General features: G+C 42.7%; 1 protein-coding gene and 1 long non-coding RNA gene across 3 annotated transcripts; both read left to right on the forward strand.

Moving 5' to 3' along the window:
- The first annotated feature begins 5,563 nt into the window (after positions 1 to 5,563).
- LOC120812764 (uncharacterized) lies at positions 5,564 to 16,638 on the forward strand. Of its 2 annotated transcripts, none has more exons than XR_005710724.2 (2): positions 5,564 to 7,298; positions 13,458 to 16,638. It is a non-coding gene; the product is annotated as an uncharacterized LOC120812764 (long non-coding RNA). The 2 variants fall into 2 exon arrangements; XR_013454760.1 differs by having other exon boundaries at positions 5,564 to 7,073.
- LOC144391335 (uncharacterized) lies at positions 7,721 to 12,083 on the forward strand. Its single transcript, XM_078097955.1, has 2 exons — positions 7,721 to 7,750; positions 8,835 to 12,083. Exons 1-2 carry the CDS (start codon positions 7,721 to 7,723, stop codon positions 9,939 to 9,941), a joined length of 1,137 nt encoding a protein of 378 aa, XP_077954081.1. The 3' UTR covers positions 9,942 to 12,083.
- Positions 16,639 to 17,082: the final 444 nt, after the last annotated feature.

Here is a 17,082-nt window from a genome sequence, read left to right on the forward strand (position 1 = left end):
ACTGACTGAGTGAGTGATTAACAGTGAGAAGAGGTCAGGGTGGAGGGGGGGAGCGTCTTTATCATATTGGTCTGTTGACAGAAAGCATAGCTGCGTCATGTGACTCCACTAATCAGGTCATAGGAGCAGCTGTGAGTCACAGACAGAGATACTGCAGCGTGTGTGCGAGTAACCACGGCAACGGCGCACCTGGGCTCATTAACGAGCTGCTGAAAAGGGCAGACACAGGACAGCGAGTTACACAGAATCCACACCTCAAACAAATGACCACCAGCGCAAAACTAAAACAGCTATCTGAAAAATAAGACGTTTTTACGAGACCCAAGACTCTACCGAACGCATGGATGCATTTTTTTATGTCTGTCCGGTAATAAATACGGCTCCTGTCGCAGTTTACAAAACGTGTACCTTCTGGATTTTTTGAGAACTGTGTCGGCAGATTTGTATTGGAGCCTATGGAGCTTTTAGCAGAGGTTGTGTGACTGTTGGTCTCCTTAGGCCAAAACTAAAGAACTCTGGGATTCTATGAACACATTAATCCAATCAGCACAACCATGCCCTCATTAATCTGAAGAAATGAAGCCTCGAGAGTGTATACTTTGGCTGCAAGGACAGAAGTTCCATATTTTTTTTACCAGATTCTGGCGCTGCCCCACACTCTAGCCCTCGAGGTCCCCCCTCTAGCAGACGCAATACACACTCATGTAAAAGTCAGAAACGGAGTGAAGAACTAGTGAAACATAATCAGTGATTATGAAAAAAGTAGAATAGATATCAACAAGCATTTTTTTTTCATAAAATATTTGTGACTTGTGTCAACATTTGAAAGTTGAAATGGTGTCTGTAGCTGAAAGATTTGCGAAGCTGAAAAATCTGAAATTTTAAGAGGATTTGGAAAACAAACTCCATTTGAAAACCATGTTAAAATATTATAATGATTATTGATTTATATAAATTCAAGCATAAGAGCTAGAAAGGTGAAAAATCATAGCCCGGAAGCCGGAAAGAAGCTGAACATTTTAATATTTGAAGGATAGCTGAAAGTGTGAAGGAGTTGAAAGGTGCCACGGAAGAAATAGAAGAATAACTAGAAAATGCATTTCCTGCTGAAAATGCGTTGGAATGCAAAAAGCTGAAAGCTGAAATGAAATTTAGAAAATTGCTGAAAATACAGAAAGAATTTGAATACATTTGCTTAAATTAGAAAAGCTGAAATTAATTTGAAATTGCTGAAAATACAGAAATGGGAGAAGCTGAAAGGAATTTCAATAGGTTTGCTGAAAAAGCAGAAATGAAAACAGCTGATATGAATTTGAAAAATTGCAAAAAATGGTTAAAATGAATTTCAAAAACGGCTGAAAATACAGAAATCCGAAAATGTACCAGCAAGCCGAAAGACTGAAATGAATTAAAAAAATGATCATGATATAGAAATGACAAAGAACCAGCAAGCTCAAAGATGAAATTAAGTTCAATTTCTGAAAATATTGAAATTTCCAATGGCTTTGCTGAAAAAGTGTTAATGCCAAAAAGTCAAGACCAGCACACCAGGAAAACATAATATTTTAATTTCAAAATTGGCAGTGTGGAAGATGAACTGCAGCATTTAACGAAGCTAAGAGCTGAAATACAACACAAAAGAAGCCCGAAAGCTGCACTGTTAAACTGTAGAAGTACTTGAAGAAGTGAAACTGAACTGAAATCTAGCATCAGAATCAGCAGAAATAGCATTCAGGGGTAATATTAGCAGTATTAGTATCAAGGGCTGCAGTAGTAGCAGTCGTAGTAGCAGCATTTGTATATCAATAGTAACTGTAGCAGCAGCAGGTGTAGTCGTAAAAAACAGTAGTAGTCTCAGTGTGGCATTGAGTATAAAGCAGATAGTGACCTCATTACAAACATTTTATTTGTTTACATTTAGAATACAATTTCAAAATAATTAAAACAGTAATTAGTATTACCATGTCAAAGACTAACATACAGAACAGCCTAACATATTGCTCATGCAAAAATATAAATCACTTGATTTTATTGAGGAAAAACATTAGCAATTATAAAAATGTCAATAAAGATTCTCTGTACATGTGGAAATGAAAACTGGCAAGTAAAAATGCTTTTCTCTTTGTATGTTTAATTGTTCAAGTAAGGATGACTTATTAATCTGTCGCGCGCTCTGTGTTCGCTGGTCGTGCACGGTAAAATAAAAACGCCTGGTGACGCGTAGATTAGAAAACAAGTCAGTTCTCAATGTGAAAAAAAAAGCTGTATAAGCTATTTATGATGACGTAGGTAGTACATTATGTTGTCAGTGTAATTGACAGGCTGCTTAACTGGTTAACTCTTAAATTCAACATATTTTTTCAGGCAGTGAGAGGACAGGCAATGATGCAGAGAGCACAGGGAGAGGAGAAACACCAGGTCTAATAGAGAGAGATGCACAGAGGAGCCATGAACCCCAGAACATGGCTCCTCTGTGCAAGGCAGGACCTGACGTGGAGGACAAGGAGGCCCTCTGGGCACTACTGTAAAAAGGACACTGTATGTAGATAGTTCTTAATCTGCAATTGTGTTGTTGTGTTGTGTTGACATACTTTTCTTTACTGTTTTCTTAAACAGTAAAGAAAAGTTTAATAAACTACAAACTACTAACACATGTATTCATTGTCATTGATTGTATATGACTTTTACTATTAACATAATGCAATATAGCTAGGACAGCCTTACAGAGTCGCGACGCCTTGTGTTGCGTTTCTTCGCATCGCATCGAGGTCTGTATGATCACAAAATTCAGAGTTTACCCACCTCTAATTTTACCACTACAGCACTGCATACATATCCTTAATTTTCTATAAACTGACTGAAAAGGGACGGATGACTAATAAATAAATAAATACAATCAACAAAAAAAATGCGATGAAACATAAAGAAAACATATATTGTTAGATCAAATACGGTAGAGATGAAACAAACAAAATGGACAGGTGTCCTGTAGTAATACTGTTCATGAGTTAGTTGTGTATGCTTTAAAGACCTGTAACATTATGACCTTTGACCTGTGCAGCGGCTGTAGATCCACTGCTCCAGTCATCACGTCCGGATAGTGTTACTATAGCTACATGGAGGAGGAGAGGCCTTAAAGACAGAAACAGGAGAAAATGTATTCATGTAGTTATAAATATAAATAGCACATGCAAGTAGTAAGACCACCAGGGGATTGTTTTGTTGTGGTCAGAGATATATTTTTTAAAAGATCTAATAACAATTGTTACCGTTACAGCTGGTTTAGGGAGGAGCTTGAAGCTGCATAAAGGTGGGGCTGTTTCTGGGACAGTGATGACTGCCTGATGACTCTTCCTTGCAGTCACACACCTGATCCTGACAAAATAAAACAGGAAGTTATCGTTAGAAACTAAACTTTCTAAAAAGGTTTATAATTCACAGTAATGAAATAATGTTAGAGGACATGACACAGTAGACAGGGTGGTGATAACTGTAATAAGTTCTCATCACACCAGAGTGGAGACAGCGTTGTGGTTGAGAGATAAAAATGACGTCCAGCAGTGTGTTCTTGTCAGTGGTTGCATTAGTGATGACTTGTGCAAATCCTCTAGACTGGAAGAGCTCAAGGATTGGCTTACCAGTGTTGGAGAAGAGATTCTCGTTGAAATCACCAAAGACAATGATGGGCTCACAGTCCATGATCTCCAATGAGTCCAGCAGGCTCCCCAGGTTGGACAGGAATTATCTCACACTGTAGTCTGGAGGTCTGTACACAGCTGCAATCAGGGCTCTCACTGGGGCTTCTACCTTCAGAGCCACAAACTCAAGATCGGTCACATTATGTACGTACTGTTTCTCACGCACCTGAATGTGGCTTTTCACATAAACAGCAACTCCACCACCACCTCTGTTGGCTGTTTGTGGAACATTTGTGTAGGACAGGTGTCTGTTGCGTTTGAACATGTTGTAGCCCTCTAAATGGAGACTCTCTGCAACAAAGGAGCCTTGAAGGTGAGTTTCTGTAAGACACAAAACATCTGCAAGACACAGTTCATGATGGCTCCTGATGTCATTGATGTGGGATGGTAAACCATCAGTGTTATGGTGAACAATGGTCAGAGTGTCACGTCTGCTCGATGTCTGTGTGATACGAAGAAGAGGCATCATGTCGTCCAAGGTGACTTGTCTCATGGTCTCGAGGGCTCCAGTGATTTCTGGGTTGGCATAGATTTTACTCTCATCCAGATCCAGCATGTGCAGTCCACTGAGAGAGGTCACTCTACTGATAGCTACGTAAGCCATGCCAGGTTCAAAAATGTGTTTCAGTGACACTACAGCTGATGTTCTCGTCATACCCTGAACCTTGTTTATCGTACAGGCAAAGGCAAGTCTAACAGGAAACTGTCTGCGTACCACTCCTTTCTGTTTCAGATTGTCCTCTGCTCTCTCTATGTACACCACATCATCAGGGCCGCCCGGTGCTCTATTACAGTAATTCCTTCCAGCAGTTTGATCATCCATCTTGAGCCCGAGCATAGTGACATGTGCAACACCACTCTGTTCTGAGGTTATTACTCTAACTAGTGTAGCAAACGATCCATTCACCAATCCCTGAGACCCATCTATGTTTCTGGTGAGCATGACTTGAGCACCTTCAGCTATGTTTAGTGTGTCTGGTAACTAATTTCTGGTTCCTTTGTATGGTTGGGCTTGTCGAGCCATTCTTCCAGTTCGTGGGTCCTTCTTGTAGTCATCTGCATCGATCTTGGTGATATTAGAATGGAGCAGAGCTAATGTTACTGAGTTGTGTGAATCAACCTGTTTATTAGTTGCAAAGATGTGCAAGACATCAGGTGGACAAAGTGATGGTTCAGTGATGGTCTGTGACAACAAGGCTCTGTCTGCTTGAGACAACTCATCTGACTTTCCTTTCACACGGATCCGGTTCAACATCTCTGCAAAGGCAACATCATCCTTCTGCCGCATAATCTCAGTCAGGGTGATTGTCTGAAAGTGTCCCTGCCATAGATCAATCTCACATGGCTCGTACACACAGAGGGTCTTGGACTGTCGCACTGATGGTAGCTGATAAAAGTCTCCAACAGCTATTACTGACATTCCTCCAAAGGGTTTGGGACTACCTTTGATCTGTTTCAGTCTCGCATCCACATAAGCAAACAGGGGTTTTGACACCATGGACACTTCATCAATGATGAGGATTTCAGCATTTAAAAGTTTTGATCGGACTTCATCCAGTTGGTTACCAAGTCCTTGAAATGGAGGTTTCAGACTTCGTAGAAGCTTGAGCAGAGAGTGCAGTGTTGATCCTGATATATTGAAGGCTGCAGTTCCAGTGAAAGCTGTCAACAGGATCATGGGGTTTGATATGTCCACCTCCTCAGAATGGCTGGGCAGTTTGCACAGTATCTTAGATGCTTCTGAGTACATGCATTTAATGAGATGTGACTTTCCTGTTCCAGCACCACCATTGACGAAAAAGAAAAACTGTTCAGGATTTAGGCCACAGACACGCTTTACACACCAGTCTCTACTGCATAGAACTGTTAGGGATTTAAGCCAGAAGTGCACCCCTAGTCATAGAATTTGTAGTACGTGTAATAATGTTTAGTGATAGAATTATAGTTTGTGTGTTATTAGATATTAGTTATTACATTAACATGTTAGATGAAGTGAATACAATGTGAATCAAACACAATTCATAGTCATTTAAATCATATAAACACTGTACACATTAACATTCTGTTACAATGTGATGTTAAAACCTGGGGACGGATGCCAATTGCCGTTCTTTATGGATTTCTCCCAATTTTATCCCCAAAAAGGGTTTTTTGGGAGTTTTTTCTCCTGTCAGGTAATAAATGAACAACTTATTGCGAGGCAGCCGACTGAGGCAAATGTCTTGAGAATTGAACCACATGAACTGTTTTAGATCTTATGATGAAGTGTGATGAACGGTGATCATTAATGATGGGTTGTTGTAATGAAAGTGTACTAGTTATAAGATGAAGACTTAAACGATGTATGCTTTGTTGGGTTCACTCATTGAGGCATAAAGCCACTGTATCTGCATTGAGTGCATTGGAATGTGAGGGACAGATGGACAGAGAGGTTTCAGGTTACAGCTGCAGCTTCACACCTCGACGTGGAAGGGACAATGGAGGAGGTGACCCTTTGGAGAAGAGGCCAATGACATTCAAATGCACCAAAGAAGACACACCTCAAGAGTTTTCAAAGGACCAAAGCGGGGAAAGACTGTTAGATCTTCTCCTGCAGCCGCATTGATAAGTCCCTTCAGACTTGCTCAGAGAATTCTCTATTTCGCGAAATATTCCACTGTTCGCTTAGTATTTCACTTTGTAATTGTAATCCCTAATACGTTGTTCAGTTATTAAATAACTTTTGATTTTTGAATTTAAACGAATTGACTCATTCGTGTCCTCGTTTCCGGCCGGGACGAGAACAAAGGATTGAGTCCTCCCTCGAGAGCTTCCGAAACCTTAACAGTTGGCGCCCAACGTGGGGCTCTCGTTGGGGGAAGACGTTGATGAGAGGTTTGACTGCAGGTACCACGGGTACAAACAAGGTAAAACAACCTTTTTCATGAATTCTGTGATAGGTAGATTTAGGAAGATTTAGAGTGGTGCTGGCAGTCGGCCATGAGGCAAGGCCTTAGATGCTAAAGACTAAAGGCTAGTACATTAATGACTTGGGTGAATATAATAAGCTGATATTGAATAACAGTGGGGACATACTTTTGCAAAGTGAATGCGAATGGGAGCCGGCTTTTAGAAATTCCAAACACGCGCGTTTGGTGCGTTCGGGTACACACTTAGAGCGTTAGAAAAATCCAGGCGGCGAACTGGTCTGCTGAGACATAAAGACCAGCAGGATAAAATCATACAAGTAGACCCGTATGGGATTGGTTAGGGGGTTCGCATGAGGTGTGACGATGCGCATGTTGTCCACTAGGTTTCCCACAATAATTACGGCGTCTTTAGAGAAGACTCTTCTCTTCATTTCCCCTCTCTGTGCATAAAGTCCTTCACAATTAGGTATTGCAGGATTTAATAGATTGGGGGGGGGGAGCTTGCTCTACGGAATTGGCTTACGGATAAGATTAAGGAAGCTTGAAGCCTTGGAGGCCTGAAGTCCTGACGATAAGAAAGGGTTAAAGGCCCGCAGTCCTGCCTTGAATTTTGAGGCCAGTAGTCCTGCTTAAAGGTAATCCAGCGGCGACTGGTGGAGGTTATAGTAAAGGAGAAATCCAGCGGCGACTGGTAAGATCTGCTTAACATTTTCCACTCTCTAGAAATCCTATGAATTAGGTATATAGGTTATCTAGAAGGGGGTGGGTGGCAGATAAGCGCTTTAGTGTAAATGATAGTGTATATACATCTGCATGAGGTGTGAGTGTGAGTGAGTGTTAGTACGTGGTGCGTGAGTGTTTGAGTTGCGGGGTGCATGTGCTTGATTGATGTATGGATGTTCCAAATTATGTTTTAATACGTGTATGTGATTGTTTAACAGTGTATATATATGTATAGAATCCGAACTGGAGACTGATCATCTCCGGCGTCGGGTTGTAAAACCGTAGCATATTAAGGTGTTGGTGAGTAGTCCAACCCGGACCACGTGGGCTGCCTTGCTAGCGGCTAACGGGGTCTCATTGGTAATTCCACTGGGGAAATAGCGGGGCTTGATGGGTGCTGATAGCTTGACCACGTTGTGGGTTAGCAGTTAGCTTGAGCCCATTGTTCTTCGCTACGCCGGCACTCGGCGTTTTACGATCCATGACCGGAAGCGTCGAGGCATTTCCTCTTTGGTAGTTCTGTGTTCGATCTTCAGCTATCGGCTGAACAGCGCTTCATGTGGTTGGAATAAGTGCACATCGTGAGGGGGAAGCCCCTGAGTGTGCCATCTGGTGGATGTAGAGGGAATTACAAGAGGGGGAGTTCAATTTCTTCACTTGCCGTGTTCGGACGGTGACTTTGATGCACATTTGCCTTTACTAACTAGGATAGTGTAAAGATTGATAAGACAACTTGACGGATATCTGGATTGGTGTTGACGTTTATTTGAAACATTAAAGTGCTGTAATGTCACGTTGAATTTGGTTTGTACTATAGTTCTGCATCGATTTTGGATTGGAATTGGAGGTTGATTTAATTCTGATGTGGTGCTTTTGAGAACCTGTTATGAATTGTTTGATTTCGATCCCTAATGTTTAACTGATTCCGGATTGACTGTTTTTGGATTGTCTCTGGGTTGGGGGTGGATCATTGTTTATATTGCAGGATAATCTCTTGCAGCATTTGTGGGGGAGTGCTTCTGCTCTACTTCCTGACTAATATTGCCGTCAGTTTGACTATATCATCATAACTTTGATTAATTTTGTAACTTTGATTAATAATTTGGATTAATTCATTTTTAGGCATCAAGTTTAATTTTATTAAAGTTTAATTTTTAGACTTTTGAATTCTGAATTAAGATTGAATTTTGATTTGAAATAAAGTTAATTTTCCTCTTTTTACTCTGTTCAATTGTAACCATAGTCTTCGGGCATTGACCATTGATTATACTAATTTTTACAGTTTTCGTGATTGATTTGATTTTTTGGTGAGAGGTACTGATAAGTTGATTTAACTTAGTGGTCTAACAGGATAATTTTAGTAATTACACAGCAGTTATTGGACTGATTTGATGTTGTAAATTGCCCTCCTTACTTTTTAGATTTGGTTATTTGTTTTACTGTGTCGATTCTGGTCGATAGTTCAATTTGACATTTCCTCGGACAGCTGTTAGGGGTGACTTAGTTTGGGTTTTTCTTACAGTTAGTGACAGAGTACCACCTAGGACAGAAGGGACAGCTTAGCGGTTGTTTAGAGTATTCCAGGTTGCATGATGGCTGCGCTTACGACTCAGGAACACAGGAACTTGTCAGGGCCAGAGAGGAGGAAGCAGGTAGCTGTGAACATGGCCGTAAAACACCAAGTGAATACCAGGAGGCCGCAGAGGAGCTGTATATTACTTCAGGACTCCTGTCTATCAAAATACACGTGCAGAGGACCCATCCAAACAACGACAAAGAAGGAGAGGTTGCTGATGGAGGACGTCATCACAATAGGCATTGTATCCCGGTGAAGAAGACTCCAAACCACTATGCAGACTATATTCTCCCTATAAGAAATGAGCCACCTGCAGCCTCCCCCGTCACACAGTGTCCACTTCTGAGAAAAGCCAACGGCCAGAGAGAGTTTGTGCCCTGGGGCCATCGGGACCTGGAAGCTCTGGAGAAGGCACTGCCGCCATTGGGAGAAGGAGCTAACCCATGGATCCTGCTCTTTGAAAAATACACAATAGGTGATGAGTTGGCTCTTGGAGATATGAGGGCCTTAATAGCCCGTCTAGAGGGAACAGTCAACCTAAGAGCCTTAGAAGCAAGAGCGGGAACCACCAACCAAGAGGATGAGGCTCCATTTGATAAGGTCAGAGGAGTATTTTGGGCCACAATGCGAAACATCTGGCCTACAAAGCCAAGTATGTCCATCCTGATGGGTCTGAGTATGGAACAAGGTGAAGACATGTCTCAATATCTGAGGAGAGCAGAAACAGAATGGCATTTGGCCACAGGAGAAAGACACGACAATAACAAATCTACTGCAGTAATCTGGCGACACACTGTGCAGCAAGGCTTGCCCCAGGCTGTTCAAACAGCGTTGGAGGGAGTAGTGGGACTGGACAACATGGATGAAAGCACATGGAGAGACCATCTAACCCACTTCTACAAAATACAGAGAGCTGCGGAGACAAGGAGGCAAGAAGAACTGGGGACGATGACGCATCGACTCCTGAAGATCCAACTGGCAGCAGCAGATGCAGAAGCAACGGAAAACAGAGAGTCAGGAAACAACTGTCGGTGAGAGATGAACAACCTCAATACCCTGTTCCTCCAGAAGCCACACATCCAACCGTAGGTCCAGCAGTGAGAAACCAATTGAGAGGATACCAGCAACCACCAAAGTACAGAGGGAGAGACAGAGGCCGTGAATCTAACCGAGGGAGTGGATACTACCAAGGAGGGTATGGGGTTGATGTGTGTTTTATATGTGGGCAGGTGGGACATTGGTCAAGAACGTGTCCAGTGAAATATGAAGGGAACACACGGTCGAATGCTCCTCCAGGAAGGTTTCCCAACTCACTGCAGCCCAGGCAGAACCAGAGGTTGGGCACACCCCAGCCTCCACCTCCCCATATGTGGTGACCACAGCAACAGATGCCACTTGCTTTGATGGAGACAAAGCAGACGGGCCCTAAACAACTAACTGGTGACACACCGACCCCCGCTGCTTTCCAACAGCTCAGATAAGCACCCTCAGCGTCCACGGTTTACGACTCACATTCCAGGAAGAAGAGACTAGAGATTATGGACTGCTGAGAGTGTCAGCTGAAACTAGACTTAAACCCGTAGGGAAGATTGATTTTGAAAAGGGGAAATCAGACATTGAAATTAAGAGATAAGGTTGTGTAAGATTTAAATGAGGAATGAAGGTGATAAGGAATTAGGAGAGTTGTTGTATATATTGTCCGTATGTTGTAGTAATGTTAGTAGTTTTTTGAGTTTTCTCCTGAATTCAGAGATGGGCGGTAAATTGTTGAGTGCTGCTATTGAGTGTGTAGTGCACGATACACTTGATACAGTATCTTGATGATTGAAGCAAATGTCTGATCAAAGGAACATTTATAGCACCAGTACACGAAATATGGAAATTTGTTACAGACGGTCATCCTGTAATGTTCAACAAGTAGTACACCCTTACATTTGGATACGCTAACCATGAGAGGTTGGTGATCTATCAGAAATGAATGAATGGATTGGATCAAACTAAGCATGAGCTGAGTTTGTGTTTGCAGGTAACAGACACGTCTCCCACCCTCTGCTTTGCTTTTGGGCTGAAGAGCAATAAAAGTGGAGATTAACACTGGAGGGGGGTCTGGAACAGATGGGTCTGATGCTAAGTTGATTTATTATCTCCTGGTACTTTTTGGGATCAAGGGACTCACACTCCTTATTGTTGTTTTATGACCCTGAAGGGTTTGGAGAACCTTTGTTGATATCACCGGGGTTTGAGGTTCACATTCTGATACATTGATTGAAGTTTTAGAGACTGATACTGCAAATGCTCGACCACTTGTGAAAGTGGTAGCAAAGGTCAGCAAATTGACTGTAATGATGGAGGCCTTCAGTGAGGCCATCAAATGGTTTATTTTAATGGGGAAGTAAGCAAAAATGGGAAAAACAGGTTGAAGAGTTATGCAGTAATGCATAGGTTTTCAAAGGTGATGACACATCATGACCGAGCAAACAGGCTGAAGGTAAAAGGAGGAGAAATTGACTGTGAGGGTGAGAATGTGGGGTAACATTTTTGTGTATACTTGGAATGAGCAGATTGCTTTGAGGTTAGAATGAACAAAGAGAACTTGGTTGGTCAATTAGTTGATGAAGACATGGAACAGTCATACACCATGAGGGTGAGACCTACAAGCAAAAACTCAAAGGGATCATTGAACGGGGACACGAAGGCAATGTTGGTGTTAATTTTTCATGAGTTGACTATGGGGGTCAATAATCAGTTATGTCGAAGATTCCAAATTTCTATAAATAAATGGCTCCTCAAATCGGTTGGAAACAAGGCCGTTTGAGAAAGGCAATTTTCCAAAACAATGTGTAAATACTCTAGGAGCAGATAAAGATATGCAGAGGCATTCTTTACGTCAACGCATCACATTCTTCATTCAGCTGAGGCTCTAATCCAAAGCGACTTGCAGGAAGTGAATTTGAACAAGAGGGAACAGAACCAGAACAGCAAGAACAAAGAAGAGATTTCTCCTTCTAAGAAAGCAACATTTGTGAGTGTCATCCAGGTGCTAATTCTTCAGTTGTAGTAGTAGGTAGGTATGTGTGTTTATTATGTTCATTAGGGAACTCCTTCCACCATCAGGTGAACATCAGGAGTCAGGACAAATGATGACTTTGTTGGGAGTTTAGCTCCCAGTAAAAGAAACAATAGGCAGATGCTGAGATGGGAGTGAATTGGGGACGAGGATAGATTTCAGAGGAGATGCAGAGGTTGAAAGGTGATGGCGACTCATGGTCGAGGAGGGAGTGAGCAGACCTCCCTAAACCAACGACTGATAAGAGGAGGAATCCTGGGGAAGTGTCGGAGCCATAAAATTCATCCACAGGTTGTATGTCATCTAAGAGTCATTTAAGAATCACACACGGTTGGTATGGGGGGAATTATTTCACTATGATAAATTTACTGACACATTTTTCCTCGAATACATGTGCATGGCAACTGTTAACGCTGTTTTGCTTTTCAGTAGGAACAGGCAACTCCAATGCGAGACGGTCCAGCTCTGCAACGACACCCAGTAGAAACGGCGTTGTGGGAGTTTTACGACGTTGTTGGATAAGCCAGGAGGTGGCCTGGGGTTGATTAGCATCACCAAAGGCTATGTGAAGGGATGCTTTTACACCTACCTCAACATGAGGGACTGGGGGAGAACGGAATATAACTAGAGTATCTGCCGATTTGGGAACATTATTGCATGCAGTGAAAAACACAATCATAAGATTCTAAACAACAGAGATGTGTAGATGACATTGATTTGAGGTGTTAAGAAGAACATACCGTCTTTCTATCAATGAAACAACTCACAAATTGATTAGAATGTTTTTAGGAAAACACTAGATGTTAGAGTTTAGCTACTCAAGTGGCATTTTTGGGATAACAGCAGACGATGGCCAACGCAGGAAGATTGAACATGACTTTTCTTCCTGGAACGAATGTGTAATGACATTGCTCTTCTCATACACTGACACAAGGACTGATGTGACACACAGATGATACAATTACTCCACATTAAAAGAAAACGCTAAGACTAGGAAATAAGTGGGTAAAAGGTTGAGTTCCAGTTATGTTTAAATATGCACACACTAGATGGTAGAACTTGTTTGCTTGAAGAGTTTGGTAAACCAGAAGAAAGAGCAACATGAATTGGGAGAACACACACACACACACACACACATACACTCACACGCACATCTAGACACACCTACACACACGCACACATAGCTGCACCACTTGTGCTTCTCTATTCAACAGCCGATTGGGGAATCTTGTCCTAATGGGACCTCCGGTTAGCAGAGCAGTCTGCTCACAGGAACTGAGGTGATCCGAGGTTCAAGGAGGGAGCGTGAAGCTTAATCACACGTCTAGGATGACAGCTACGTGTCATCTGACCAAACCGCTGACAACAACAGATGTTCCAGCAGAGGAACATCAAGGAGGAGAAAAGGTGTGAATATGACATCTGGATTGCCACCTACTGAGGGTGGTCATGACTGTGCAGAAGTAGCTAGGAAGGAGACGAAGGTGACGAACGCAGAGACAGCCGCCAGCCAAGGGAAGCAGGTTCCAGTCATACCGCCAGGAAGCTGGGTGTGGATTAAGGCCCATAAACGCAAGTGGAGCGATCCAAGGTGGACCGGTCCTTGGGAGGTAGTATTGGCAACATCACACTCGGTAAAGGTAAAAGGTAAAGCGGGAGCCACTTGGCATCATCTCACACATTGTGCACCTGCTAAGGCACCAAGCCAGACCCTTGCGGAGACCCGATTAAATACCAGGCAAGTTAATTCAGAGCCAAAAGACACAGGAGGGGACAAAGCAGCAGAAAATGTCTCGCCCACAGCGTAAGTATCAGTTGGTAGTAGGGAGTTCAAGTTCAGCTCGGGGAGGTGCAGCTGTTCACACAGGTGACGATGACATGACGTCTGTAAGTGATCTATCCCATCCCAGTCGACAAGATGTTTCCTTACCACCTAACATCCAAGCAGCAATTGCTCTCACGTAGACATTCAAGGAAAATATAACTGCATCTGTTCAATTTGATTATTGTGATATTGCAGCCTGCGGAGTCCAAGACCTCAGGTTTTGGAGGTCGGACCAATACTTGTGTTCCACCACCAACCAAGGTGGACCAGGAGTCAGGTTTGGTAAGCCAGTGGAGCAGTACGGCTGTGACTGCGAGGAGGCAGAATGGAAGTTCGCACACACTGGTAGATGGAAGTCATCTAAAACTGGTCCTAAACCTGGGCTGCAAACCTGTTTAACAATGCGGAAAAACCGATATCCAGATTTGGCTAAATGTGGGGGAGGGTTGTGCAATCCACTAATAATCACATTGAAAAATCCAGGATTGGGGGACAGTGGACTATACGTGTTGAAAGGAGGGACATACGATATTGAAAGCCCACAAGGGTTGTTTAAGATTGTTGTTAAACCCTCTGCTAACAAACAGGGATCCACTGCTGATCAGGTTGGAGCTGAAGCTGACACTTCTTGGGAGGGTGTGGTAAGACGGGAAACTGGATTCTCGGAGTCTAATCTATGGCTCCAATGGGTACAGTATACTGCCACAAACATGCACAGTACAGATTGTATAGTGTGTTCTCAACCTAGGCCTATGCCCACTCCTGTACGTTCCAGATTCAGACCAATAAGTCCTATATTCAAATGTATACTGGAGCTCTTTGTCCTGCAGACTCAGCCTGTCCACCATACTTGTCTAGAGTTCCAATGGGATTATCCGCCAGCTACTTTGAGCACGCCACCTCAATTTATGGTTCCAGATGGTACATTTGATTGCATAGTATCAGAGATAACGGGAGGGATAAAAGTAGGTGACATTGCAGGAGTAAACTGTACCACAGTTCAGTTTGCTAATGTCACTCGATATTCAAGTGTGTTGAATCAGACGATTTCCAGAGCCGACCTCTGGTGATGGTGTGGAACTAAGGTTATTTATCCAACGCTGCCAGCTAATTGGACGGGTACTTGTGCATTAGTGCAGCTTATCATGCCATTCTATGTCTTTCCAGTGAAGGAGACCACATTTCAAGACTTGATTTCACCACATCCTCACGTCGCCAGGAGAGCGAAGAGATCCACTAGTCCTGCGGGCTCATTTGATAGTCATGTGTACTTAGATGCCATTAGGGTGCCCAGAGGGGTGCCTGATGAGTTTAAAGCCAGGAATCAAATTACGAGCGGCATAGAATCCTTTTTCTTCTGGTGGGTGACAATCAATAAAAATGTAGACTGGATTAATTACATATACTACAACCAGCAGCGATTCATAAATTTCACCCGGGATGCCACAACAGGGCTCCACGAGCAGTTGGATAAGACTAGTTTGATGGCATGTCAAAATAGAATGGCACTGGACATGATCTTGGCAGAGAAGGGAGGAGTCTGTAGAATGTTTGGATCTGTTTGTTGTGCGATCATCTCCAACCACACAGCTCCTGGTGGCTTGGTGACCAGAGCACAAGCCCCACTGACAGCTTGAACCAGCAGCTGGCAGACAACTAAGGCGACGACAATCCTCTCACCAACGGGTTTGTCAGTATTATTGCACAACGGAAAAGTGCATTCCTGTGTGCGTTAACCCTTCTTGTGTTGCAGTCATGATCTAGTCCACTACGGATAAAGCTGCATCTCCTGCATCCTTGGATTCCTGCAGGGATTGATCGATATTGTGCTTAGTGAGACTAGTATACAGGGAAATCGGTAGCGAGTAGATGATGAGGGACAATCACTGTTGACGGATGTGACTGTATGATAATTTTTCTGTCTTTGAGAGATGCTCACAGTGAACTGTGAGCAAGGAGGGAATTGTTAGGGATTTAAGCCAGAAGTGCACCCCTAGTCATAGAATTTGTAGTACGTGTAATAATGTTTAGTGATAGAATTATAGTTTGTGTGTTATTAGATATTAGTTATTACATTAACATGTTAGATGAAGTGAATACAATGTGAATCAAACACAATTCATAGTCATTTAAATCATATAAACACTGTACACATTAACATTCTGTTACAATGTGATGTTAAAACCTGGGGACGGATGCCAATTGCCGTTCTTTATGGATTTCTCCCAATTTTATCCCCAAAAAGGGTTTTTTGGGAGTTTTTTCTCCTGTCAAGTAATAAATGAACAACTTATTGCGAGGCAGCCGACTGAGGCAAATGTCTTGAGAATTGAACCACATGAACTGTTTTAGATCTTATGATGAAGTGTGATGAACGGTGATCATTAATGATGGGTTGTTGTAATGAAAGTGTACTAGTTATAAGATGAAGACTTAAACGATGTATGCTTTGTTGGGTTCACTCATTGAGGCATAAAGCCACTGTATCTGCATTGAGTGCATTGGAATGTGAGGGACAGATGGACAGAGAGGTTTCAGGTTACAGCTGCAGCTTCACACCTCGACGTGGAAGGGACAATGGAGGAGGTGACCCTTTGGAGAAGAGGCCAATGACATTCAAATGCACCAAAGAAGACACACCTCAAGAGTTTTCAAAGGACCAAAGCGGGGAAAGACTGTTAGATCTTCTCCTGCAGCCGCATTGATAAGTCCCTTCAGACTTGCTCAGAGAATTCTCTATTTCGCGAAATATTCCACTGTTCGCTTAGTATTTCACTTTGTAATTGTAATCCCTAATACGTTGTTCAGTTATTAAATAACTTTTGATTTTTGAATTTAAACGAATTGACTCATTCGTGTCCTCGTTTCCGGCCGGGACGAGAACAAAGGATTGAGTCCTCCCTCGAGAGCTTCCGAAACCTTAACAAACACACATGCTTGTTTCTGGTTAAGGTTTTGATACATCTGTCGTAGCAGTGTGGGGTCAAAGGCCGGAGGCTCTCTGATGGCTCTGGCTTCTGTTGCAGCATTAGCTAGCTAGTGTATTCTGGAACATTTTCTTGAACATTTTCATGATCTGGCTCTCTTGCCTCGAGTTCTTCTATACATTCCAACCTTTCCACTTCAGATTCTGGAGCCAGATTGCAGCATTCATCAATCACTCCTCTGTTCTGTTCAAATTCTTCCACTGCATTCTCAATGTCTTCGCTGTTTTTCTCATATTTGTATTTGTTTCGTTTCACAATGTGTCGGACATACTCAGGATGGTCAGAACCTGGTAGTTG

Source organism: Gasterosteus aculeatus, chromosome Y (genome assembly GCF_964276395.1).
Source record: "Gasterosteus aculeatus chromosome Y, fGasAcu3.hap1.1, whole genome shotgun sequence".
NCBI classification, from domain to species: domain Eukaryota; kingdom Metazoa; phylum Chordata; class Actinopteri; order Perciformes; family Gasterosteidae; genus Gasterosteus; species Gasterosteus aculeatus.